The sequence below is a fragment of the Aegilops tauschii genome, chromosome 3, assembly GCF_002575655.3.
Source record: "Aegilops tauschii subsp. strangulata cultivar AL8/78 chromosome 3, Aet v6.0, whole genome shotgun sequence".
In the NCBI taxonomy this organism is placed as follows: Eukaryota; Viridiplantae; Streptophyta; class Magnoliopsida; order Poales; family Poaceae; genus Aegilops; species Aegilops tauschii.
The window spans coordinates 34,003,505-34,029,435 of NC_053037.3; the positions used below are offsets into that span (position 1 = coordinate 34,003,505).

The 25,931-nt window shown below is 46.3% G+C and overlaps 4 protein-coding genes and 1 long non-coding RNA gene across 9 annotated transcripts; 1 reads left to right on the top strand and 4 right to left on the bottom strand.

The window, feature by feature from the left end:
- Positions 1–5,479: 5,479 nt before the first annotated feature.
- On the bottom strand, positions 5,480–25,894 carry LOC109734819 (BTB/POZ domain-containing protein At3g19850-like). Its single transcript, XM_020294001.2, has 3 exons — positions 25,832–25,894; positions 24,763–25,728; positions 5,480–6,280 (listed from the first exon to the last, which is right to left on the bottom strand). The coding sequence occupies exons 1-3, from the start codon at positions 25,892–25,894 to the stop codon at positions 6,026–6,028; spliced, it is 1,284 nt and encodes a 427-aa protein (XP_020149590.2). The 3' UTR covers positions 5,480–6,025.
- Positions 6,439–18,390, top strand: LOC109734818 (protein FAR1-RELATED SEQUENCE 5-like). 5 transcript variants are annotated; one of them, XR_005771798.3, is made up of 12 exons: positions 6,442–6,857; positions 6,950–7,083; positions 7,378–7,639; positions 7,746–8,436; positions 8,544–9,001; positions 9,094–9,381; positions 9,490–10,074; positions 10,768–10,852; positions 17,096–17,137; positions 17,275–17,352; positions 17,433–17,836; positions 17,929–18,390. XR_005771798.3 is itself a non-coding variant. In XM_040403365.3 (9 exons), the coding sequence occupies exons 1-9, from the start codon at positions 16,486–16,488 to the stop codon at positions 18,002–18,004; spliced, it is 702 nt and encodes a 233-aa protein (XP_040259299.1). In that variant the 5' UTR covers positions 16,446–16,485; the 3' UTR covers positions 18,005–18,390. The 5 variants fall into 5 exon arrangements, 4 of the variants coding, with proteins under 4 accessions (XP_040259297.1, XP_020149588.1, XP_040259299.1 ...); XM_040403365.3 differs by lacking the exons at positions 6,442–6,857; positions 6,950–7,083; positions 7,378–7,639; ... (3 more) ...; positions 9,490–10,074; positions 10,768–10,852 and adding exons at positions 16,446–16,635; positions 16,725–16,781; positions 16,918–17,015 and having other exon boundaries at positions 17,433–17,508; positions 17,622–17,683; positions 17,774–17,836; XM_040403364.3 differs by lacking the exons at positions 6,442–6,857; positions 6,950–7,083; positions 7,378–7,639; ... (3 more) ...; positions 9,490–10,074; positions 10,768–10,852 and adding exons at positions 16,453–16,635; positions 16,725–16,808; positions 16,918–17,015 and having other exon boundaries at positions 17,433–17,508; positions 17,622–17,683; positions 17,774–17,836.
- LOC120976408 (uncharacterized) lies at positions 14,431–15,623 on the bottom strand. The gene is made up of 2 exons (XR_005771801.3): positions 15,085–15,623; positions 14,431–14,926 (listed from the first exon to the last, which is right to left on the bottom strand). It is a non-coding gene; the product is annotated as an uncharacterized lncRNA (long non-coding RNA).
- LOC120976407 (uncharacterized) lies at positions 19,552–20,574 on the bottom strand. Its single transcript, XM_040403361.3, has 3 exons — positions 20,308–20,574; positions 19,983–20,058; positions 19,552–19,863 (listed from the first exon to the last, which is right to left on the bottom strand). The coding sequence occupies exons 1-3, from the start codon at positions 20,565–20,567 to the stop codon at positions 19,759–19,761; spliced, it is 441 nt and encodes a 146-aa protein (XP_040259295.2). The 5' UTR covers positions 20,568–20,574; the 3' UTR covers positions 19,552–19,758.
- LOC141042240 (uncharacterized) lies at positions 20,574–24,614 on the bottom strand. The gene is made up of 9 exons (XM_073509949.1): positions 24,257–24,614; positions 24,075–24,144; positions 23,074–23,802; positions 22,784–22,948; positions 22,576–22,694; positions 22,237–22,459; positions 21,278–22,112; positions 20,914–21,109; positions 20,574–20,765 (listed from the first exon to the last, which is right to left on the bottom strand). The coding sequence occupies exons 5-9, from the start codon at positions 22,591–22,593 to the stop codon at positions 20,640–20,642; spliced, it is 1,398 nt and encodes a 465-aa protein (XP_073366050.1). The 5' UTR covers positions 22,594–22,694; positions 22,784–22,948; positions 23,074–23,802; positions 24,075–24,144; positions 24,257–24,614; the 3' UTR covers positions 20,574–20,639.
- Positions 25,895–25,931: the final 37 nt, after the last annotated feature.

Genomic DNA, 25,931 nt, shown 5'->3' on the forward strand with positions numbered 1-25,931 from the left:
ATAGATTTCTTCTTCCACACGGGTGCGTGTCCCTCAGCGTCATTCGGAACAGCTAGTCCTCCGGGACCCTTTCCAAAGATTACGTGTAAATCATTGACCATAGCAAGTACGTGATCAACGGTACGCATGGTGGGCTTCTTCCGGTGATCTGCCTCGCCTTTGAAATGCTTGCCTTTCTTTCGACATTGATGGTTGGTCGGAAGAAATCGACGATGGCCCAGGTACACATTCTTCCTGCTTTTGTCCAGGTATATACTTTCAGTGTCATCTAAACAGTGCGTGCATGCGTGGTATCCCTTGTTTGTCTGTCCTGAAAGGTCACTGAGAGCGGACCAATCGTTGATGGTTACAAACAGCAACGCGTGCAGGTTCAATTCCTCCTGTTTGTGCTCATCCCACGTACGTACACCGTTTCCATTCCGCAGCTGTAAAAGTTCTTCAACTAATGGCCTTAGGTACACATCAATGTCGTTGCCGGGTTGCTTAGGGCCTTGGATGAGAACTGACATCATAATGAACTTCCGCTTCATGCACATCCAAGGAGGAAGGTTATACATACATAGAGTCACGGGCCAGGTGCTGTGATTGCTGCTCTGCTCCCCGAAAGGATTAATGCCATCCGCGCTTAAACCAAACCATACGTTCCTTGGGTCAGCTGCAAACTCAGCCCAGTACTTTCTCTCGATTTTTCCCCACTGCGACCCGTCAGCGGGTGCATCCGTATGTATTTTGTAGTGAAATCTCTAAAAAGAAGCATATGTTGGTAGCCACTGATAACATGACATTATTAATTTATTACATGCAGATAAGTAAAGAGAGAAATGAACTGTGCACCATAGTAATTTCACATGTGGAGATCGCAAGCTCCTGGCGGTAAATTCTCTTCCCATTGTCAGTCAACATCCCAGTTGTGGCCATTAATTTGCCTGAGTCGAAGCAACGCCCAACAACAACTACTTCACTATGAGACTCAAATTGCCGCTGATGATCTAGAAATGCTGCGCGAAAAACATGGAAGGCCGCGACGCTGATAACAGCAACATTGTAATTTAAGTCATAGTATTCCAACCATCCCATGGAAAGATGATTATTCGGAAGGCGCACTTTAATCTGCAATGGTAATAAAGCACCACAACATGAATACACATCAGTTCGCAGAATGGTTACCATGATGGCAAATCAGCAAGCAACAAACAGAGCACAGGAAAATTGGCAGTACCAACCATCATATCTTGAAAGATCTTGCTATCATCATCAGTAGATCTAAGCAAACTTAACGAAGTCAAGAAATTAACTTGTAGTAGTTGAATTGCTCTCAATAATTATGCCCGTGCACGCAAAATACACCGACTTTCCTGCACAGATCGTGATTTCAATTTTTCAGTCACAAGCAACATAACTAATGATCAGGTACAAATTTGCAACCAAAGCCAACTTGTATAACCACGGTTATTTTTATGGAATGAAGCGAGCGACACAACACTGTCATCAATGTGTGCCGCGACTTCTTCGGTGAGTAGACTCCAGGCACCTTCACCGGAATCACTTGAGGTGCCGAATTCCTCTTCGAGAGGATTGACTCGAATCATAGTTTCTAATTCGGGAAGCATTATTAAACACAGCTCTGTTCGAGTGCTATATATAGTACAAATCGTACTTCCAGAAAAGAGAGTAGCAAAATTGAAATCAATCCTCACCGCTACTTATGCGCATTTTTTTGCGTCGTTTATTCGAGCTTCCAGGTTGAACATCCCCTCGCTCGATCTGCATCTTTCTAGCCTGGAGAAGAAGAAATCTGAGTCGTCGTCATTAGCAGTACAAACATTATACGAAGTTGAGAGGCTAGATTGTTGAGTGTGGATACGTTTGGACAGGGCCGCCCGCCCAGGGCCTCTTATCGAAGCTAGTCGGCGGCGAGGTAGAGCCAAGAGGCGGCGAGACGGGATAGACGGGTCCGGCGACGTCGATCTGCTGGAGTAGGAGCTCGATAGACGTGCCCGGCGGCAGAGGACGTGATCAATTGCAGGGCCGCTGCGGGTCGAGAGGAACGGCGGCGCGGGTGAAACTTAGCATTTTACTCGGAGCATGTTCAATAGGGATGATGCAATCAATTTATGCTTGAGTAAAATTTACATCATCAAAAGGTGAATTTTTACATCACCAAAAACCTCCAACTCGATGTAAAATAGATTATTAGAGCATCTACAGCTGGATATGTCAAATATGGCCCCTCAAACGCCCGTGGACGCGCCGGGATGCGTCCGCGGGTAGTGACTGGGCATGCCTCAAATTTCACGAGTTTTGATCTTATACTAGATTCTTAAATCCATACAAAGACATGCAAATAAAATAAACCTACGTACTAGGTCGATCACTTAGCTACTCGTCATCCAAGATGTCGACAATCTCCGTGCCCGGCTCCAGCAGCATGGCGGCAACTGCAACTTCGACGGCTCCGCTCCAGCCTCCTCCTTCTCTATCTCCGCGTCAAATTTGATGAAGAGCGCGTCGGACGCCGCCTGCTCCTGCCGGAGGAACGCCCGGTTGGCCTTCACATAGGCCCCATCCTGGATGGACTCCAGGATGGCCTGCTGCTCAGCAATCTCCTTCTATTGGGCGACGGCGAACTCCGCCTCTGCCTGCTCCATGTTGGAGCCTGGCAGCTCCTACTCCGGCAGCTCCACCTCCTCCGCCTCCATCTGAGCCAGCTCCTCTCCCTCCTCTCCCCCGGTTGCTCCTCCTCCTCCTCCGGCTCCGGCGAGTCCAGAGTCCAGAAACAATTCCAGGGGTTTTTCCACATAAACCAAGACACTTGGGGTGCCTCGTCAGGGCTGTGGACGTATACATATAAGATGTGAACCGTATTTGCATGTCCATGCCAAGTTATGGAACCAGTTCAATGTATTTTTCAAGTTCAGACACTAAAGTGCACATTCGTGGCAAGTTCAAGCACCAATGTTGTAATTACCTCTTCCATAAACCATAACACAAGTCCACCTGTCCATCGTCAGCATCCCATATGATGCATACAATTCGACTGCTTTGAAATGATCTCATTACAGAAGTATGGTGCAAAAGAGACTGTTAGAGCAACTCTAGCAGACTCTTAAAACACGCCGACCCACAACATAATCGTCCGTTTACGGTTTCTCGTGGAGAAGTGGCCCGATGAGACAACTTATATATCGGCCCGCGAACAGTAAAAAAAATTGCGGGGCGCGGAAAAACTTCTCCCTCAACCTTTAAATTCACGGGATGGGAGACCGACCAGAGCTTGACCCTATCTGCTGCGAGATTTGGTGGGGCGGGGGGGCGGGGGCATTTCCGCGCGGCAGTTCCTGCCTCCCCCTCCCCCTTCCGCCGCCAACCACCTCCCTCCGCCCGCTCCGGAGCACCTTCCCTGGATCCCCTCCGCCGTCATGGAAGCCTCCCAGCCGTCGGCCGTCACTGCGGATGCCATCCCGATCCAGTCCCGTCGGCAGATCTTGTCACCGGTGATGTCGCACCTATCGCCGTTCAAGGCTCCGCCACGCTGCCGCGCAAGCGGCAAGGCAACGTAGTCGTTCAAGGCGGCGCTCCCGCAGGCCCCGCTGGGAAGACACGCGCGCCCATTGCCCAAGCCGCCACAGCCGCTGCGAAACCGGTGTGTCCCATGCCGGCGAAGATGGGGAAGGTTACCGGTGTGAAGCGCAAGAAGACCGCCACAACAGCGACCCCGCCAACACCTCCCCCGATAGCTCCGGCAGGAACTTCCCCGAGGATGCCCGTCGATGGCGCTGCTGCCGCTGCCCCCGAGGTGTTCGACGGAATGGCCTGGAGGTATGATGCTTCGATTTGCTTGCAAAATCTGTCACTTTTGTGCATTGTGCATGTTCGTGACTTGGCGAGCGAAATTGCAACGCCGGTTTGCATGATGTGATGGTCGACTTCGTGCAAACGTTGGAAGAAAACACCGTCGACATTGATCAAGCCCTGATCGGTCATTACTGTTACAATGAGATGGATGGTGGCATGCACGGGCACGGTGAGGAAGAAGATGATGTGGAGGAGGTTGATGAGGGGGTGTTAGACGAAGCGCAAGCAAAGTCACGCGCAAGATCGAAGAACTACATGCCATTGCAAGATAAAGTCTTGATCAAGGCTTGGGAATCAGTATCTCTTGATGCATGCACCGGCACCGACCAAACCGCCAAGCGGTATTGGCAAAGGATCGAGGATCAATACCTCCGCATGATGGCAAAGTATCCCAACCAGACGCCATGCACCTTTCGGCCTCTTCAAGGTCATTGGGACATGATCAAGCCGATTTGTAGCCATTGGGCCGCATGCTTGCAACAAGTCCACAATGCACCTCCAAGTGGAACCGTTGAAGCCGACTATGTGAGTTGGTTTTCATGTTCCAAGTTGTGCAACAAGTCCACAATCTTTTGTAGCTGTGGGAGAGGTTGCATAATTTGACATTATTTTCGTTTTGTAGGAGAAAATTGTGCAAGAAAAGTACAATGACATGGAAGCTTCTGGCAAAAAGGCATTCAACTTGAGCATTGTTGGGAACTTCTCAAAGAAAGTGAGAAGTGGAAGTTGATTCACAAGGAATCCCCACCGAAGAGAGGTGCACTCACCAAGATTGATGATGATGATGACGAAGATGACGATGGCCCAAGAAACAAGAACAAGTCCGATGAAAACAAGAAGGCCAAGGACAAGATCAAGAAGGAAGCGGAGGTTTCAAGCTTGCGGGACAAGCTAGATCACATGGTCAAGTCCAATGAGCTTTTGGTGATCAATACATTGGAGGAAAAAAGGAGTTGCCCGAGAAGAAGGCTCGAGATAAGCAAGAGAAATGGCAACTACTAGAGAAGAACAAGAGCATGATGATGAACCGAAATGAGATGGGCGAAGTCACCAAAGAATGGCATGACATAGCAAGGATGGAGATCTTGGAGAGAACGAGGCTAGCCAGAAGAGGCCATGCGGTGCCAAGGTTCGGTGAGCATGGTGGTTCGGCAAGTGGTGGTGGCAATGGTGGCGGTGAAGATTTCATCTAGTGATGATGATGATATGATGATGATGATGATGATGATGATGATGATGATGATGGAGTGATGACGGATGCGATGTCTTTTGGGTTGTGGTGCAAAAACTATGTTCAAATGTCGCCAAAACTGTGTGGTGGTGGCAAGATCATGTTTGAATTCTCGGCATTTATGTTTCATTTGTCCAAAATCGCAGTCAATTGTGTGCTTTTACGGTTTGAGGGCTGCAGTGGAGCAGAGTCCGCAAAGCCGAGCGGTAAAAGAGAATATCGTTCCGCCGCAGCCGATTTCGGCCCTTAAAACACGATTTTCACGGCACTTATCCCCCTTATAAGGGTCGCGGTTTTGAGGGGTCTGCTAGAGTTGCTCTTATGATTGGTCTAACAATAATAATTTTGGAGTCTGCTAAATCTAGGTCGCATTGATCTTTTTTATGTCTATAGTCCATGGTCATGAGTTTACCCTTTATTTGTAAGGGATGAACAATACATGTCTTAATAAAGATGGTTATATGCATCACACTGATGCAATGGCTAGAGGGTAATATAACCTTATTTTCAGAAGAAGAAAAAAGTATGCACTTTGAGCTGTAGGATGTATCGCTGGGTGTTTGGTTAGATTAATTCTTTTTTTTGCGGGTGGTTAATATGATTAATTCGATTTGGTAAATATGGTTTCAATTCAATGTTTAATATTATATGAAACAACTATATTGTTTTTGGTTCGATAAATACCAAACTTTTTCGATACTGTTTCGGTAAATACCACATAAACCAAAGTTGATGCAAATTTTAAAATGACAGTCCACCACAGGCCACACAATTACAAATGACAAGTCACACACATCATGTTTTCTATTAATTGGCATCAAGTAGGCAGTACTATAGTAACAGCCGAGCATAGCACAACGTATGATCTGACATTTTTTTTTTAGAAATCAGTTTCAAATTTCATCATTTGCCTATTTTTGAATTCTGAATCGAATTTCCTCAAAATTCAGTTGAACATTTGAAATTTTGAAGAGAAGTACTTACCTTGAGGTAGATGTCCACTGCCCAGTACACGCCGTCGTAGGAGTCCCTGGCGGAGTCCAGCAGGCTCTCTGCGACGGCGAGGAACCTGGACACCCTCAGTCCGTGGTCCGGCGAGATCTCCGCCAGGTACTTGTCCATCAGCCTCCCCACCTTCCTCATCTTTTGCGAAGACGACCCGGCCTCCGGGGGGGACGCGGATTTTTCGAACAGCTGCACCGGGGCCGTGCTATCGTAGCGGTCGAAGCGACGCGCTTTCCCTCGAGATGCCCACCGCAGGATAGCGATTTAGTGCACGTATTACCGTGTCAGACTTCTGTCACGGATCCACCGCATCCTCTGTATTTTTTTGTCTCTACCCGACCCCTTGCATACCGACGCGGCCCGTGAGCACGGCTGATATTTCTCCCCTATACAGCGCACTGCTCGGTCTCCTAAGTCTTCGCTGTAATGGATTGGGTGCAAGGAGGCGAGTCAATGGCGCCGGCGCTCGCTGCACCGGGAATCTCCCCGGCGGCCGACTGCAGGTACGTATCAAGACTGGATACTGGTGTACTAATCGCAACGCTCGTCCGGGATGCGTTATAGTCGATTTCTTAAGATTCCCCAAGCGAGTTTCTGAATCCCCTCTCCTTCTTGTTCCTGAGCCGGAGCACAGATCCAACCAAGCCGCCGGCGACCCGTCCTCCGCAGTCAGGCCGATCGATGGAGGGTTGTCGGGGTTGGATCTATCGTGGCGTCCAGCCATCCAGGATATCGCGCGAGTCCCAGACGAAACGCCATACTCCAAGTAAGTTTATCCATCTTCAGTGTGTCCGATCCACAAAATCGCAGTATTGAGCTCATGTATGTCCTCCTAAACTTTTGATCTCAAATTTTCAGTGCGCACATAGGGCTAGTAATGCCTCCGGCCACACTGAAGGGCGCGAATGCATGCGCCTACAACTCAGATTTTAATCCATATGTACGTGATGATGATTCTGGAAGCGTTATAGTTGTGCCTCGATGAAGAAATGGTAAACACATCCGCCTACACAGATACACCATTTATTCAGAACTGGGTGATTCGCATGCCACAACGTTGAAAAAACATAAGTTGTCATCAATATTTCCGATAATCGAGCTTATTTTCATATCAGGTAGTCTGTTAATGATAGTTTTTCAAAATGAAATAATAATGTTCGGATGTTGCCTGGTCGTAGTCGCGATAATACTACCATTCCACAACATTAAACAATTTAAATATGTATTTTTATCTGGGATATTATGATTTTGTCGTAATGATAACAGATTGCTTACATTATAATCAGGAATGTTGGGGCTAATGGCCCTGACACGAGGACACCTCCGTCCACAAAGACGGCCATCGAGCGACGTCTGCTCGAAATGAATGATCGTAGAGGCAGTGAAATCTTCGAGCCAGTGGTCGGAACCGACTTCGACTCATGTCAAGAAGCATATGATTTCTACAATTTGTATTCGTGGGAGCACGGATTCGGCATTCGGCATGGCAGAAGCAGAGTTAACACAAACAAGTACAAGTTGATGCACGAACTTGTTTGTCAATGCGCGGTATGTAATAACTTCGTGGTCATTCTTTTCCCATCAAGATTCTGTTCTCTACTATATTTCCATGTGTGTCTGACCCGCTTTCACATGTCGTGGAAAAATTATACAGGGCAAAAATGACAAAGAAAACTCGTCATCATGCAAGATCGACTGCAAGGCCATGGTGAGATTGCTGCCTACCAAGGATCATGGATGGTATGTCAGTATGTTTGTCAAGGAGCACAACTATCGTTTGTTGGTTGGATACGATGCAAAACTCTAGTGGAATTCACACGATTTCATAGACCCCGTTTCATTTGACTTCATCAAGAATCTTCGAAGCAATAATGTCAGTGTTGGCAAGGTTTATAACATTTTGTGTGGAGCAGAATGGAATTCGCAAGCAGTTCCCTATAGGAAGCAAGTATTACGAACACTATGTGCCAAATTCTCTCAGGACACAATAAAAGATGATCTGACAAAAACCATGAAACTTCTGCAAGATATGAAGATGGAGGACATGAATTTGAAGGTTGAGATAGATGTAGACGGAGATGGTCGTGTCCGTACAATGCTATGGGTAACAGGAAAAAATCGTCAGGACTATTTTCACTTTGGTGACGTCGTTACCTTCGACACAACATACAAGACCAATTTGTATAATATGCCGTTTGCCTTGTTTGTCGGGGTAAACAACCACTTCCAGTCTGTTATATTTGGTGGTGCACTAATGCGAGAGGAAACTGAAGCTGCTTTTAATTGGCTGTTTAAGACTTTTGTGGCTCTGATGAATGACAAGCATCCCGTGACGATCCTAACAGGTATTGGTTAATCTAATTAACACACCTATTTGATCACAAAAATCCTACACATCATGATTAGCCTGTGATCTCATGTTTATATATATGTGCATTTGTTCATCTTTCAGATCAAGCTTTAGCTATGAAAGGTGCGATTGAGAGTGCTCTCCCGAACACTAAGCACAGATGGTGTAAATGGCATGTCCTCCGGGACGTTAAAGGAAATATTGGCCATGTGTACAACAAGTCTTCTGGGTTCAAGAAGGAATTCAACAAGCTAGTCAACGATGTGACGTGTGTCGATGAGTTCGAATCCAAATGGTTGTCCCTCGTGAACAGGTTCAATGTCAGTGATAATGAGTATATGGTCAGACTATATGATAAGAGGGCCATGTGGGCAAAGCCGTATTTCAAGGGAATTTTTTGTGCTGGAATGACAAGCACACAGCGTAGCGAGAGTGCTAATCATATGCTGAAACAGTACATACCGAGGTCATCCCCCATGCACGTGTTTGTTCGCCAATACAACAAATTCCTTGGGTCAAGGATGAGCGATGAGGCAAGGGAATTCCATCTAAATGCAAATGTAAGACCCACGACTCCGTTTACATCTCATTATCTAATATCATTATGAATTATGTTTAGTCGGTTTGCTAACGAGCCATCGTTTGTGTGTAGAAATCACGTACTTACGAATCCACATATCCAATAGAGGATGATGCTGCATCAATATACACACGTTCTGTTTTGCTGAAGTTCCAAGACGAGCTTTATAAGTGTGGGAGTTATGTAGTGACACCTGTGGTGCACGGTGCACAATACATGGTTAGTGTCGCACCATCCAAAGTAAAGGATGCAACAAAGAGGAAGTGGCGAAATGTCAAGATCGATGACGACGGGCAGTTCATAAACTGCAATTGTGGGATGTTCGACCATGTCGGTATGTTGTGCAGACATGCATTGAAGGTATAATGATGTCCGCATTGGTATAATGCATTCTTTCCGTACGGTTATCTATCCCAGATTAATAGCAAGTCCGTAAGATAATTAGTTGTAACCATTCACCCCGTGCAGGTAATGATTCGTGAATATTTTCTGAAGATCCCCTCTAAAAATATTTTGAAGCGATGGACTATATGGGCAACCGGATCTTATCCAGCAGGCATGGACATGAGCGATAACCGGCCACATACAGATGACACTAGTTATCTAAAGAACCTCCTGCATATTGCTGTCGAGGATCTCATGAAAGCGAGTTCACATGATAAGAAGAGTTTAGAAGCTGCGGTAGAAGGGATGGGCAAACTCACAGCTGCAATACGGAAGAACACTAGTATGACTGAAACCAACCATCGTCTGGAACCGCCACACGTCGAGAGTTTCGTCAACATCCACGTCAACACGGTTCTCGCTCCTGAACGGGTGAAAAAAAGTGGAAGGCCAGCGTCCGTGAGACCTAAGTCAAAGATGGATTATGCTGCAGCATCTGCTAAGAAGAAAAACAAGAGTAATAAAACTGCGAAGAAAAAGCCATGTGGTGAGTTGAAGCCAAGGGAGCGTGCTCTATCTTCCTTGTATGATAATGACCAGACTACAGATACCCCGTCTAAGGAGTTAGAAGATGAAGTATCGCCAAATATCCCCAGCAAGAAGAGGAAGGTAATATGTAGCACATGCCACGAGCCTGGACACACACGTCTGAAATGCACCAGAAGAGGCATTGCACAAAACCTGTTCGAGTGCCTTCAATTATAATCATGCCTGAACCTGGGCAAGTTGTGCACAAAGTTGTATTTGTTTGTACTACTCACATGCACGTTGGTGAATGCTTCTTACCCAGATTAGTTGTATGCATGGAACCAATTTAGATGCTGTCATTGTATTATTGTTAAAATTAGATGTCGCATTCTAGCGTTCTCTGCTTTGCACGTATGCTTTTGTACGTTACGCCTATATTCAAAATGCTTGAAAGTGCACAGCTTTAATCGGGCACGTGTAGTGTGAAGCAAACGTATTTTAAGCCTGCTTATTTCATAACAGCATATAAACTCATCACATTCGAAGATCATATTTTCCTTATAATATTTCGTAAATTTATTTCCTGTACGATCTTATTTGCTGGATCACTTTGTAGTAATACACGCATGTTTTATGCCGCAATTGTACGTGGATGCCATTAAGGTTTGCCGATATGTTAAATGTTGTCGTCATGAACCTTGTATTTACGTCCCTATACGTGGAGGTGGATTGTGCTACAATTCACATCCGCTTTGTGATTTACATGGTTTAAATTTACTTGCCTCGATGTGAACTATCTGTTGGTACATAATGCTAAAATGTTGGGTGATGCAGGTTGAAAATGTATGATGGCAAAAAGATGGCACCCGGCGCATTGCCATGATATAGATCGTTGAAGACACGACCATGCTTACAGGAGGTATGTATGCCGTCGGTGGTACCATATACCATGATCTTTTCATTTGCTAATATTAATATTTACCGATTCAACATGATTTGCTTTTTGTGTTCATATGTTTCGTCCAGTACTGGGCTGCTGATTCATGTTAGATTTTACATAGACCACGTTTTACTGCATGTTCGTAACAACGATAAGAATAAGCCAAATATTTGGCTTGCGGTGGGCTGGGTGTGTGCCAATGTATATGCTGTCCGCTTGGCAACCCTAAGGGACTATAACATTTTCAAATGGAGGCGGACCCTTAGACTTCTGCAGCTATGCTAGAACTCTATGGTCAAGTCACTGTTCACATCAGAATCCAGTTTCTCCAACGTAGCGTCCCACCTCCTGCTACCTGTTTTGTCTCTTGTACGTGCTCGTGAACCGGCGATGCCGGAGGCGCAAGCCGGGTAGCCAGCACTCCCTAGACGTATACGGTTGCTTGCCAGGGTTGGAAAAACGCCTTTTTGCATGGCTCTGTTGGGCGCATCGATTCCATAACCTTTGATGTGCATGGCCAATGCAAACATGTACATCCCGTCCTTGCCATGGTAACCACAGCACAAAACGTACAGGGCCATTGTGTAGTACAAGTAGTACAACCCGCCATCCAGTGACAACGTATCGCCCGGCCGGATTGCCGGCTTAAGTGTTTTACTGACTAACGTATAGGTATACGAGAATGCATCGGGACCTTACGAGTGTGGCTTAGGCATTGAAGCGCGTGTGTACAGAATGATTCGGCATGCGCAATCGATTAGCCATCCTGACGCATTAAATGACCTGACCTGGAATGCTCACTATGCATGGTTTTACGAACGTCATCTTGTACATATCCCATGTATGCATATAGTGGTCATTGGTGTGTTATGCCGTGATGCACCATATGTAAATATTACATATAAGTACTGTAAATTTGTGTGCGATTTGAGTGTATCATCCAGGGCCTGATTTTTTTATACTTACTATGTACGATTTGTATGCGCGCAATAACTCATGCAAATCTTGTTGCATGCCTTTTTCCATACACATCATTTATTTTATGATATAGAAAACGGCCGCAAATTATTTAAAAGCCAAATTCCGACGGGCGCTGTCTTAAGAAATCAAGTTTGTCGATTTTATTTTATTTTGTTTTACCGTCATAAGAAGTAGAAATTGGTATACCATCCATGATGGACTGCATGGAGTAAACCCCTCACTGATGCCGCTTTGACGGCTTGTGCTGGAGGGTGCACCGAAAGTTTTAATGTTGTGCCAAACCACGGAGACAGGGGGGCGTGGTAGTGGGGTGTGTCGGGAAAATACCCCGCGACTGATATCCAGACCGTTAAGCTCGGAGGTTAGTACCCGCCGATGAGTTCATTAGGACAAGAGCAGTCTTATGTCACATATTAACGATTAACCGGGAACTTCCTCCATCCATGTTTGGTACGGTCCACATATGCCCCCCTCCCCCACAAGTATATTTTGCCTGTACCCGCGGTTTATTTCGAACACTAGCACCTGGGCCGCGTTGTTATGCCATTCTAAGCCTTGCACTTTACCTTTAGATGGATTGTTGTTAACCCCACCCCATGATGGTTCCTGTGTATATTGTTTACTCGCATCCGTTCCATCGTTGTCACATTGCGACGGCTAGATTGCCATCACATTTTGGGCATTTCAAAAAACGTAGGCATTTGGCAATGGGTGTTATTTTTTTGATGAATCGTCATTTGTCGCTGGTTTGTGCTCATGCATGTTCTCCCCGACAGCACTTCGCATGTTGTACGTGTTATCATGTGCCGGACGATCCAAGTATAAGTATTATCAAAACGGAAAATGGTGGATGCCACAAATGCCACCCGACCATCTCTGGTTGATCGTGGCAATGCTGTTGTCTTGACCGAAGGTATCGTTAATGGTTTGGGATGGATACATGTACCAACAATCATGCACGGTTAAATATGCGTCAAGTTATTGAATGTGGACCCTGTGTTGTTTGTTTATTGCATCGATGCTTTTTTTAGTCCACATCCGCCCGACAAAATGTGAAACTGCATGGAGTAGAACCGTCACTGATGCCTCTTCAATGGCTTGGTTGGATGGTGAACCAACAGTTATGATGCCGTGTCAAACTAAGGGGACAGGGGGCGGGTCACAGGGGGGGATGTCGTGAATATACCTCTCAGATGATATCCCGACCCTTAAAACCCAGTGGTAAACACCCACCGATGAATTTGATAGGAGAAGAGCATGAATACGCTTGATGTAGCCGGGTTACGGAAGCCCATAAGATTGCTATGCATGGGTAGCAAGGTCCGACCAGTCCAGCAAAGAACTGTTGGAAGAGTCACGACCAAACGGAGGAAGCATGACCCCGGCAAATGTCAAACCTGGCCTGGGTTGTTTGGTGCGGCAGATAATATGGGTGACCTTTCGGGTGTGGAATAAGACCGAACATGGGGGTGGCCCGGCGGAATATTTTTTTTAATTTTCCAATCATCCCCTGTTTAATATATGTATTGTAGTTGAAAGAGTCTAGTTATAGTCATTTTGAATCATGATGTACCAACAAAAGTGATATGAGTACTCAGGAAAATGGTTGACACGAAAAGCAACATGTTGAGACATGTATCTGTCACATTGGGATTGTTGGGTTTACACGCCAGCCGAAGACACATGAGTTCTGGCAATGCACAAAACGAATAAAAGTGTCTAGCACATTTGCAGCAAACTCAAAAATGGACTATGTACGTTGCACGGTGAACGTGCATATAGCTAACCTGTCATTGCCGCCCCATCAATGCCTTGTGTGGTAGGGTGCACCTATATGTGCCATGCAATGGCAGCAACGTATGGTTATGGGGCGGGGAGGGGGGAGGAATGTCGGTGGTATAACGTGTGTAGTACCAACCGGCTTGTAAGCCTAGTGGGCAGTACCCGCTGACGGACACAATAGAACAAGAGCCGTCGTATCATTATGTCTGGTAACGCCGTGTTACGTAAGCCTGGAAGATTACATTGCATGATTGGCAAGACCCGGCAATGAAAACAAGAATTGTCGGAGGAGGCACGACCAAACGGATGGAGCATGACTATGCAGATGATAAAACTCGGGCGAAGTTGAATGGTGTAGAAGATGATACGGGTGACCCCTCATAGGTACTACGTGCCCCAACATGGGGGTGGCTCTGTATAATAGTTTCTTTTTGCGGAAAGATTAAGAGCCGGGATGTATCGCGGTTGTGCATTAAAAGTCGGAACGTCAACAACCATATGATGTGTGCAACCGAATGAAATACCCCAAAAACTATTTTTAACTCCTCAACCACATATAAGATGAAACCTATTATCATTTCCGAATAGGTCGATGAATCATGCATCGTTGGTGTCCGATATGAAGCTAACAACTTTGTTGTATCGTTTGATTTATACACACGACATGCCCGGCTGTGATCTATCAAATCATTTGTAGTGAGCTTGCCAGGGCGTAACATTTTTTGCTTAACATTGGTTTGAGAATACATAAAAATTGTAAATCAACCGTCATGTAGTTATATGAAAAAGGGGAAAAACGACAACTTTCAAATGATACATATTTAAAAACACGATATCATATCAAACACCATTCGCACCTAGTGACATGCGTTCTAAATGATCATAGGCGTTGATGTACCGCGTTTTACTCGCACACACTAACGACTAACCTTGATACGATTTATACCCAAGCACACCAAATGGATCCACCACATAATGATCATCTGACCGATTAGGTAAATTGTGCATACGATCTACTTATTTGACAAACACTAGCACTGCAACGGCCAGTAGTATGCAGCAGCATATCATCTTGATGGCCTACAAGCTCCCTTCTGTTTCTTTTAACTGACGGTTGAGCTCCACCGTTGCTCGTGCGGCTTCAACTTCACGCTGGTTGACCGCTTGCGACGTCAGCGCTACAGCCTGGCCAGTGCCGTGGCCCATCGAGCCTGCCTCCGTGTTGCGGTTCAGGAATGCACGGAGATAGACCTTCTCTGACTTGAAGAAACCACATCCGCCTGGCCTCCCCTACAGTATCACAACGAAACTACTACTCTGTCAAGGGGGGAATCATTATGGAACCAATTATGCAACAATAAAATGAATGTTTATAGCATCCTATCTAAGACGTGAGAGCACTCTCAGGATTTGGTCCACCGCGGATCGCGGTGGATATACATGCTTACCATGTAGTATGGGCACTTGTAGAATCGCTGCCCTTCGGTCTCGGGCCTCGTCGAAACGATCAATTCCACTTGCGTTCTTCCACAGAACGGACATGTGATCAGAGGCAACGGGGCGCCCGTGTTCGTCCACCCAGCGGACGAACTTGTCGACATAGCTATAGAGGCCGATCAGACGGTGCGAGACTAGATGAATATATCTAGCTGCGTGGCTTGTATGGATATATATAGGCTGCTTGGATGTGTATGATTGCATGTGCGTTGTGCGCGCCGAAGACATGCATGGTATTTCTTTTCTTTTTGTGAATGGTATCTTGTCTCACGGGTGAGAGACTTTCTATCATTTCGATAAAGCATATGTTTACTCTATTGTTTTACCGTGGGCTGACGTTGATGCAACGCCTCGCACGACGTATTCACCTCCATGAGACATGCTGTAAAAAAATGGAATGATTAAATAATTATATGGTTCAACTTTGGCACACACGTACGAACCAGCGTGACATAAGCTTTGGCTTCGACCTACACGCCTTCATGGTCTTGTTACGCATGGAATCTACTTTACCCTGTCCGCGTGCCGGTTTCTGAAAAAATTGGCAACCGTAACGTCACCTCTGTCTGCGCGTCTTACATGGCGGATGGATCATTTGTGGATTGTATACTCACTCTTCACTCACACTACCGCAGTCCCGCCACAGAAAATCAAAGGGCATCTCCGCGCGCTACCACCCGTGGTTCACCCTGCAATGATTCCTGCAACGCCAAGTCCCTATGCCTGTATAGATTCTTCTGTATATTCCAGCACAGACCTTGCGTACTTAATGTTTGTTTGAAATATGAGCGGGCTGGTTTTGCTTCCGTAATTGGTACATACGCTACCACTCAAAAAAGGTCAGTGCTTGTGTGACCATGTGTTATACCTAAGATGATACGAGGATCAATCATATGATTATGCATGAGCTAGTCGTATTACTACAGTAAAAATCATGTTGCTATCCCACGACCCACTACGGGTGATTCACATACTCATGGCGTTTTCTGGCTACTGACGTCTCTGAAAAGAGTGGTAAGCGGCATGGGTCTGTGACGCCGGGCCTCGCTACCACATCGCGCTTCGTGCCTTGTCTCGGCTTGTGCGTCCCTGAGTGCGCTGCTTCTCACGAGAGAACAGCGCCGCGCCGCCGGCCAATGCATGTTAGTCACACCGCTGGCATCTCCCACCAAGCAGTAAAAAACAAAAGACCCATTACAATCCACTCCCCGATGCATGCATGCACCCGTGAGCCCCCGTGTCTCCACCACCCTCACTGAAACTCCTTAAATGGATGTGGGCGACCATTGCATTTGTACATCACACGCATCGCGTCGCACTCAGCCACCACAACACTTTCATAGTTTTTAGACATGTCGGCACCTCGTCGCTCCTCGTCCGGACCGCGGGGCCGCACGCAAGGCCAGAACGTAGGATCTGGGAGCAACTCCTATATCTCTCGTTCTACGGATGCCTCGCAGGGCCATGCAAGCTCCCAGCCTGAACGCTCACGGCGATGGCCAGTAAGACACTTTTGTATTTCCTACTCACCATGATGTACATACGTGTTTTGCGTTGCCGGGTTATAACCGTATTGTGCATATTCTTTCAGCTCGCACGTGACGACATGCTCGTGCCAGTCACCGTCAAGATGTTAGGCGACGCATCTGTACGCACAGTTGATGGCAATTGTCCGGTTATCAATGGCTATCGCCCGTCCACTCTGATTCCACCGTTCCCATTTCCGAATTATTTATTGCCGCGCTAGATAAATTTACCAATACCCAAGTCATTAAAATTGATAGGTCACCTTGGTCGCACGACTAATTACACCATCTGCCACTGGAAACTCTTATCGATTTGTCCTGGATGATGGCACCGGCAGGATCGTTTGCACCTACTGGTAGGTGGTAAAACGATTCATATGTCCCGTTGCTAAAAATTGTTGTCCGCATAATATTACTGATCTGGTGCTATCCACAGGTTTGCTGGGCACGGTGGTGACAATCGCGTCATGAACATACCGTACGTCTCGAAACGATTAACATTGCTACACATGTATATGACCCGACAAACACGGAACATTAGTAAAAATTAGGCACTTGAACACATTTAGTATGAACTATCATATATTCACAAACGCTTCGCTGAATGTGAACTAGTGTTGGAGACTATGTGGATGTTAGCGGGCGTCCAGACGTGAACTCGAACACCCCTACAATCACCGTGTTCAGTTGCAGGTGAGCATGATTTCACTGATATCAATGGAATCATCTTGTTTGGCCAAAAATGATTTTCTAACGCATTTGATTTCGTGCAGACCTATTGCTCCGGATTTCGACCATATTACACTTCACTTCCTGCAAACAATTTATGCATACCTTGATCTACAGCGTGTACGCTGCATTCCCCTGTCTTCTTTAGTTTCGTAATCATTGTTCATATTGGATGAGTTATATGTTAACAATAACGTCTTATGTTTGTCTTTTATGTCGTACCAAAAAAACAGCCTCCTCCCGAAACACTCGTTACGGACATGTACAATTTGCTGCGAGACTACCTCGACACTGGGTGTTTATTGATTTGATTTTCTATGCGTATGATCCATACTATGGTTGCCAATTGCAAAATGGGAATAATTCCAACTGTTTTATGATGCAGTGACGAGGGTTTACCCTTCTCATGGATCTGCACAGGCACCAGCTTCAATCATGTTATTGTTAGGTATTTTTCGTTAAAATGTCTGAATTCAAAATATAAACCCATAAACGAAAATAAACATACAACTAACATTACAAATGTGTGGTTATGTGAAGGAGGGCTTTGGATATCCTTGTATCTCATGAGTTGGCCACATATGACCCTGCGGAAGACAAGTACAGTCTACCATGAAGTGTATTCGTCACCGGAGGATCCAAACCAACAACACACAATTATGATGCGTGCTATATTAAGTCGTGTCGATAAATAAAATGCGAGGGGAGTGTCCGCACACCTGATCGCCTGATAGCATGTCCGGCGTCATATCCCCATCGCATCAGTGTTGTTTCATGTTATAGTTATGTAACGCTAGTTAATCTAGAAGTACGTATTGCGTATCAGTGGTCATGTGTGACCCGCGTCTAAATCACCTTGTATCGTTATTATTTACTGTTTCGCCTATGCCTTATCCCGGCAACATATTAGGTGTATTCGGGCGTCCTGCATTTTTGGCGTCCGTTATGGATTGTAATGATGTCTGTCGAAGTTTGAATAATGTTGTGTCTTTGCAACTAGCATCATTTGTTGTTTTTAGTGGTCACCTTATGTTCTTCCAACCGATCGAAGCAGATCTTGCACATCCTACATGCATGATCCCGAAGAAAGCCGTTGACCTCATTGAGAGCAATGCGGGCGTCTTGGACAATTCAGGCGTCATCCTTCTGCATGATGATGTAGGAGCTCATGTAACGGCATCGTTCAAGAAATCAAAAGATGGCAGGCTCGTCATTCAAGGAGGTTTTCGGAAGTATGTCGAAAATCTCGAAATGAAGTAAGATGATATTGTGGTCATCACTTTTCACAAACGCGCTGGTTCTGCGTCCATGACCGTCCGGGTGTGCATCTTATCCTAAAACACCTATGTCGTGCTAGTGTCTGTTTAAGGCAGCTTATTAGTCCCTATGTGCCTCCTCGCTGATCGTGCAGCATCTCAATGCCTGCTCTTTTGTGAGAACTCATGAACCTGGGACATGTAACCTTCTGTGTGTGGTATGTGACTATGTGACTTTTCCACCTATGCATGTCCGTTGACTATATTTCCGATCCGTTGGCATATTTTCTACTAATGGCGATCTGCTCTGCATTGCTAAACTATAATTTCCCATGGCTGTATGTTTAAGTTGGATGCAACGCGCGCAATGACATGAATGGAATTTGTGATTTGTGTTGCAACGTTGGAAATTCTTCTTACATGATCACAACGCGTATGATATGTTCATCACTGGTATATAACCCACATCCCTTCCATCCATATTGTCATAATACGCATCATGTGCCCGGCACATGTGCCCGCATATCTTGTGCTTGGCACGTACTGTTTCGCAGTTGAACCCAGACCGTGCCTACTCTTCTTGTACCTTGTACATGATAACCGGACGACTCATCTTGTACCTCGTACATGGCATCAGGATCACTCATGCTTGGTACACGACACTTGATTGTAGTATACTCCACATGCACGTGATCGCAAGGCAAGCCCAATATGTGCCAGGTACATTGTGATGTTAATAGGTGCCAGGTACATGTTTCCGACTTGACTACGAATTGACCGACCTATGGAAACGTAACTGTTGGCCTATGACATCGGAATTTCGTTTACAATCTAACATCACACATATATTCAAAGCAATGAAAATCATGCAAACTGGTCATCCATATCTTGACATCCATACCAAGCAATTTATATATTTAGTCGTCTCCGAATACATTAGCTCACACATAACCTTCGAACCCATTCGGTGGTTTGACAGCATAATATATATGTCCACAAAGACATTCTAGTGCATTAACATACAAACGTTTGGGACCCAAACAGATACGGTCCCACGCAACATGTGCCCCTAACAACATTCGCCCCTTACATTCATTCGAGACTCAATTTTGTATCATTCATCGATAGACTCGATGAACTGATGTGGCCTCTTTGCATTGTTCCCCTTGAGATGTAGAATGTCATAAAGGTAATATGCCGCCAGAGAACTGTCATCGTCCTGGATATGATTGCGGAAACGTGATCAAAACAGTGGTAACAAATGATTCAGGTCATTTGAACCTGTGATGTCCTATTCTATCTTTTTGGTCTTAACGACTACTAAATTAGCATACTTACCACATGAATATTATCTGTCTCTTGGTCACCGATGAAGTTCCTGCAGAAGTTCATGGTGTAAAACCCAGATAGGTGCCTGCAATGACGATACGTAAATATGATGATTTTCTTGAATCACGGAAAATTCAACAGTATATCGTAGTAATATATAACAATTTCTTCCTATGACTGGAAACACTTGTTTCGAGAAATGGATGTAACTGGATGTATTCTGGTTCTATTTACGACCATTTGTATCCATTTTTTCGACAAGTACTTACTGACGAAGGGATTAATATTGAACGTGTCCTTATCGCAAGAGAAACCATGAGAATTCATTGATTACCTTTCAGACACTTGACGTTTAGGATGAATAATAGTCGGTTCTAAATCACCGAACCCGAAGTCCCAAGATTCAAAATATGTTTTTGCAAACTCAGTCATAGCAGACTTCAACAGGTTGCAGTTTCTCATATGTAGCTGTTTGATTGCTCCACCATTCTCCGATGCTAATGTCGGGTCATAGATGAACACCTTCTTTTTAATTGTATGTATTGCGTAACATACCCAAGCGAAGCTGACGTAGGCCGGAAACATAATCTGCATCGCAATTAAATATCTGTTGGACAAAAAATTACTCAACTTTTCATTCGAACATGAAAAAAATTGTATGCCTGCTCATATTCCAGGATACATTTTACATACCAGCATACAATTTGGTACGTCATAGGTGATATGATCTCCAATGAACTGATCCCGAATGGATTTATGCTGACATGGCATATCTCCTGCCATCACACGCATCTGCCAAAAGGGACAAAGTAGCAAGTAGTAAGAAGCCCACAGACAAAAATACACTCACCGATATGTAAACGGACGCTTTTATTAAAAAAAAGGTGTTTCACGCCTCATTCCTTCAGTTAAAACTACAATATTTGATGCGACATGTTACCATGAGATCAGCCTCCATGTAATGTTTTATTCTGGTCATATCCCCGCCTTGGGCAGCTCCGTCGTCTATCTGTTTAAGTCTCCGAATCATAAGGCTAAAAATGTCGTGATCTACATCAACCTTACCGCGGAAGGAACTCTTCAGCTGGTCTGCGGTCACCTCTATGTAGCTTGGTGTATGATGCATTATCCACACGCTGTACAGATAAAAGAAATAGACACAAGGTTATGCCAGCATTTATGGTGTACAATATAAATACGATGTATTGCTAACCATTACTTGACATACGTTGCAAGAACCTTTCCCAGCAACCGTGTTCTCTAAAAAACCTAGTAATGTTTGCAAGAGAACGTTGATGTCTTACCATTTATCTGCATGTGATTCTTCCATACTTGCTACGAAGCAGAAAAAATCGTCTATGACCTTCTTGTCATGATTGGCCAATGCAGTGATGCATGGCCCTGCCACCTGGTTTGTGTGTGACACAGTTCTCCTTTTGACCACAGGCGAGTTGCTGACGTCGAAATCCAAAGTCTTTGCGTTGAGGTTAATAATGTCCGTAAACCTTCTGTCCTTCTCAAATACAAAATAGTCTTGAATAATCTTATCAACGGATGTCGGTGAGGACGACCTTGTCTGCTCACTGAGGTACCAGTAGGGAGGAACAGAGTCAGCTAGTGAACTTGCAGGAGTGCCCAAATTGTCTGAAGGACATGCACTGGGGGTGTGTGATGACTGATTTGGTCCTTGACCATCACTACTCCCACCCGCAATGCCATCATTTCGCCACGATTCGCATGATGATGTAACACCTTGAGATCCGTTGTTAATGTCAGCAGCATCCCCATCCGATATATTTCCGAATAAAGCATAACCACCATCTTGATATCTACAGCTGACACTCTTATTCTTGCCCACCTTTGGTGACGGGGTGAAATCCAAACCTAAATCAAAACTCGGCTCATTGTCCCAGCGAACCGTGTTCACACGTTTCCTAACATCCATTGTGTTCCCCTCAGGCGTACTAGCCAACAGGTCGGCCACATTGAGATCGACATCCATCTCAGAATTAGACCTCAGCCCCCCACCATGTTGCGATGCTACTGCGTTGCTTGTTGCATCGATATCCACACGAGGGCGTTTATTTTGCATATGGAGAACGAAAGCTTCATCGTTCCTCTTTTCTGGGCTGCTCACATCTGCGATCCAACATATAAAACTTATGTCAACAACTTATTAGTTTTACACATGACCACGTATACATATGGGATACATGCTAACAAGACTAATAAAATTACGCGTCTGACATGTCGTAACACGTACCATCAGAAGCCATATCAGCCTCCACTGTTGACGATTTCGTGGCATTGTTGTCTCTACTTACAATCGTCGACCCGGATGCATGCATTACACCCTTATTACGTGTAAAGTTGTTGTCATGCAACATTCTGTATATCTTCCCATAAAATTTTGCATTCATAACTTCAACCTGTTTAATGATGCCCTCTTGGTGTGCTTTCAGCTCATTATATAGGTTAAGTTTGGCCTGCACACAGATCAGTTATATGGTTTCAGAAAAATGTATGTCATCAATTAAAAAGGACTGGCTCTCCGACAACGCACAAATATCATGTGAAACACCGCTGCGGTCAGGAATGTCACCTGATGCGTCAAGCCCATAGCATCACAAATCTTGGTTGCACATGCCCAAGCATCCCCCCTTGTTGCGCATTATCTTCGTCATCTGCCCTGGAATATGCTGAACTATCAGCATCACATGGCTGCAAAATGAAACACATATAAAAGATGAGTATGCCCTATCAGCGAAGTTGCGATGCTAATCTGGATACTGAACTGGGTGGGGACTTACTGCTAAAATCCCATAAATGAAATCTCCGTTTTTCGATGAATCCATTGGCCTTTTGTCGGCATTGATCATGGCTCTAATTTTATCCATGGTGAAAGCTTTAATTCTGGGGAACACATCATGTGTCATGCTTAAATCCCACAACTGAATGTTGTCTAGATAGAAAACCTGAGATACATGCCGAAAAACAAAACAACAAAAAACAATATTAATAACCCGTCGTTTATCAGATGCGTATACTGTAACATCAGCTGTGTGCTGATGAAGTAGTGAGGTATCTGAAACGTCTTGACCTGTAGGAAGAGCAGACATCCTGTTATGTTCGACACCGTGGCTTTCCTGCGAATATCTTGTTTCATCTTAACGGCGGCTGCGCACAGTACTTCAACAATATATCTTCCCCAATTGAACTTATCCAAGCTATCCGGGTCGACCAGTGCTGGCCAATAATCAGTGTAGAAGTAGTCATTCTTGACTGTCGGTGCAAATACATGTGTCATCATGAATACGATGTACGCACTTTTGAATGCAGCCACCTCTGTTTGTGACATCTTCCCCTTATAGTCACGTGACAGTATGGACTGTATGCTCTTCAGACTTCTTACCTCCTTGTTCTCTATCCCCAAACGACCACGCAAGTATGCATATACAGTGTCACTCCTATCAAGAGTTTTGTTCATGACATCTGTTCCAGCTGCCGGGATTCCGAATACCTTCTCAACATCACTCTCATTGAACTTAAAAACCTTATTCGGTCCCAGTACAATGGCTTGTCCGACCTCATCCACCATCCCTAGAAGCCAGACCATATGCCTGACGCTTAGTTTGCTGACCAGAGGCATGTATAGAGTGCCACCCCAAACCATAGAGTTAACGATTTCTCGTTTCTGCTGGTCAACTTGCGAAATAACAGAGTACACCTTCTGAATTGAACATCTGAAAGTAGGGCCATTATACCCGTCGCCCCTTTCTGTTTCGTCCTCTTCAACGATTGTGGGCAGCTTGTTGAGCTTGCAGTGGTTCTGCAGATTCAGAGCATTGGTCAAATGTAGAACTCTTGATACGGATAAACAAAAACGTTGATTTCTTTTCTACGGCTGTTACCCAACAAACACCTCGGCGCATCCCATCTAACAAAAAAGGCTAACTACAAAACCTTGGTACTTCTAAAACTGCATCAGTATCAGCTACCCTGCACAATCCAATCAGGACATAATGTGCATATCGTTTTGCATCCCCGGATCCCAGTATCAACAGTGGGAGATTCAAATATTAAGATTACATGCCATCTTACCTGCATAATGGCTGATTACTGACAAACACATGACGCTTATTTGCTGCCCCAAACCTGACCCTAATCTTGCCTGCAGAAGAAACAAATCCATGAACAATCTCAATCCTGGTATGCGCCCCATCCCCAAAAAACATCCCGACCATCTACAAAACCTATGTGATTAGCTGAAATCACAAGTTTACCTGGTGTAGCTCCGTTCAATGGCTGGCGGCGCGAGATGACCTGGGCGGCGGTGCCCGCCGCGGCCCGGCACTGGTCGTCCCCGGCGGCCCGGCGCTGGATTTCCCCGGCGGCCCGCCCGTACCGGCGACTCCTCTTTCACCGGCCACTCCTGCCTCCCGCAAGGATTTGGCTTCAGTTCATGTTCTGCCTTCCTTGGATCCCCCTCCCCCGCCGCCTAGCATGCTCCTGGAGGTACGAGTGGGGACGCAGAAAGACCTTTCTCACGGGCCACCTCCCCCCGTGTCTGATAGTGTCTGAACTTTTCTCTAGCTCAACAGCACCCTAGGCTATGAAATAGGCATATCACGGGCGACGGGTACTACTAACCCACCCGATGTAACCGTGGCCTGGCCATCTTCGGTAAAGGCTGACGCATATCCCGATGTATATGAAAGACCCGGATAAGAGGGCCGGGGTGCAGCTGTTCTATTTTATATTTTCGCCCGGCCTCCTCCTCCTCGTCCACGGAGCTCACGAAAACCCTGACGAGCCTCGTGACCAGGCTGACGTCGTACGCGCCGCTGCCGTCGCCGGAGACGAGGAGGTCGTCGAGCGTGGCCTGGTCCAGCATCTGCCCCACCAGCACCTCCAGCTTCCGCATGCATTCCTTGCTCAGGCCCACGGCTGAAACGACCCGCAGAACCCAGAAGAGACCCCTGCGGGAGAACGCCGCCCCGCCGCCGGAGTGCGCCACGCCGTGCACGGCCTTGTCGGCGAGTCCGACCAGGCTTCCCGAGTCGTCGACCTTGCGGAGCGCGGCGGCGCGGGGGAGGTAATGCAGCAGGAACCGCGTCAGTGTGAGGTTCTTGTTGTCCACGCCGTAGCAGCCCAGCAGTTTGATGGCCTTCTCGACGGTCGGCGGGGGTAGAGACGCCACGTCATCGAACCACCACTCCCTGCCGCCGCCCAAGCATGACCGCCTCACCGACTCCGGCGTCTTGGCGGGTGACGGCCGCCCGCTGGAGCCGCTGACCGTGTCTGGCGAGGACGAGGAGGAGCTGTTCGACGTCTCCGCGCCTTCAGCGATCCTCGAGAACAGAGTTGAGAGGAGCTTCGCTCGGAGGTCGGAGACGTCGGCTCCGAACGCCTCGCAGCTCTTGACGGCGGCGAGTACGTCGGCCCAGCTCCAGTAGCAGAGCCCGATGTCAACGAAGGCCTCCGCATGGGCGAGGAGGTTGCCGGCGCGCACCTCCTCGGTCATATCCAAGAACGCGGCGGCGCAGTGCACGAGCGGGAGGTCGGAGGGGCGTAGCGGCGGCAGGCGGCCATTGCTGTAGCAGAACTGTGCCACGAGGTCGAGGCCCTCGCCACCTCCAGGGAGGCCCGCAAGGTCGACGCACATTGATGACGCCTCTGCTCCTCCTCCGCTCTTGTCCTTCGTCTCTCGCGTCGCCATTGCCCTCAGCCTCCCCGAGAAGGCGCACATGACGCTCTGCGTAATCAATCAATCGTATCAAATGCACCGGTGAGAATGTTAGAGCCATCGGTCCCTTGATCCGACGCATGCATGCAGATTACGTACGCATGGCGGGTACCTGGTGGAGAAGAAGCGTGTGACGGCCATTGACGTGCACCTTGAGGTCCCAGACCTTGTCCATGGCTTTCGAGAGAAGAGAAGAACGAAACTGGAAGCAA

Excerpts from the sequence above, each read along its gene's own strand:
- LOC109734818 (XM_040403363.3), top strand. The coding sequence starts at position 8,103 with ATGAAACTTCTGCAAGATATGAAGATGGAGGACATGAATTTGAAGGTT. Across the intron at positions 8,437-8,543 it reads TCCCGTGACGATCCTAACAG|ATCAAGCTTTAGCTATGAAA; the intron begins GTATTGGTTAAT and ends TTCATCTTTCAG. Across the intron at positions 9,002-9,093 it reads AATTCCATCTAAATGCAAAT|AAATCACGTACTTACGAATC; the intron begins GTAAGACCCACG and ends GTTTGTGTGTAG.
- LOC120976407 (XM_040403361.3), bottom strand. The coding sequence starts at position 20,567 with ATGCAGATTATGTTTCCGGCCTACGTCAGCTTCGCTTGGGTATGTTAC. Across the intron at positions 20,059-20,307 it reads AAACGTCAAGTGTCTGAAAG|GCACCTATCTGGGTTTTACA; the intron begins GTAATCAATGAA and ends TCGTCATTGCAG. Across the intron at positions 19,864-19,982 it reads AGACAGATAATATTCATGTG|GACGATGACAGTTCTCTGGC; the intron begins GTAAGTATGCTA and ends AATCATATCCAG.
- LOC141042240 (XM_073509949.1), bottom strand. Across the intron at positions 22,113-22,236 it reads GGCTGATATGGCTTCTGATG|ATGTGAGCAGCCCAGAAAAG; the intron begins GTACGTGTTACG and ends GTTGGATCGCAG. Across the intron at positions 21,110-21,277 it reads GAATCACATGCAGATAAATG|CGTGTGGATAATGCATCATA; the intron begins GTAAGACATCAA and ends TTATCTGTACAG.
- LOC109734819 (XM_020294001.2), bottom strand. The coding sequence starts at position 25,894 with ATGGACAAGGTCTGGGACCTCAAGGTGCACGTCAATGGCCGTCACACG. Across the intron at positions 25,729-25,831 it reads ACACGCTTCTTCTCCACCAG|AGCGTCATGTGCGCCTTCTC; the intron begins GTACCCGCCATG and ends TTGATTACGCAG. Across the intron at positions 6,281-24,762 it reads TCAGGGTTTTCGTGAGCTCC|CTGTTCGAAAAATCCGCGTC; the intron begins GTGGACGAGGAG and ends GCCCCGGTGCAG.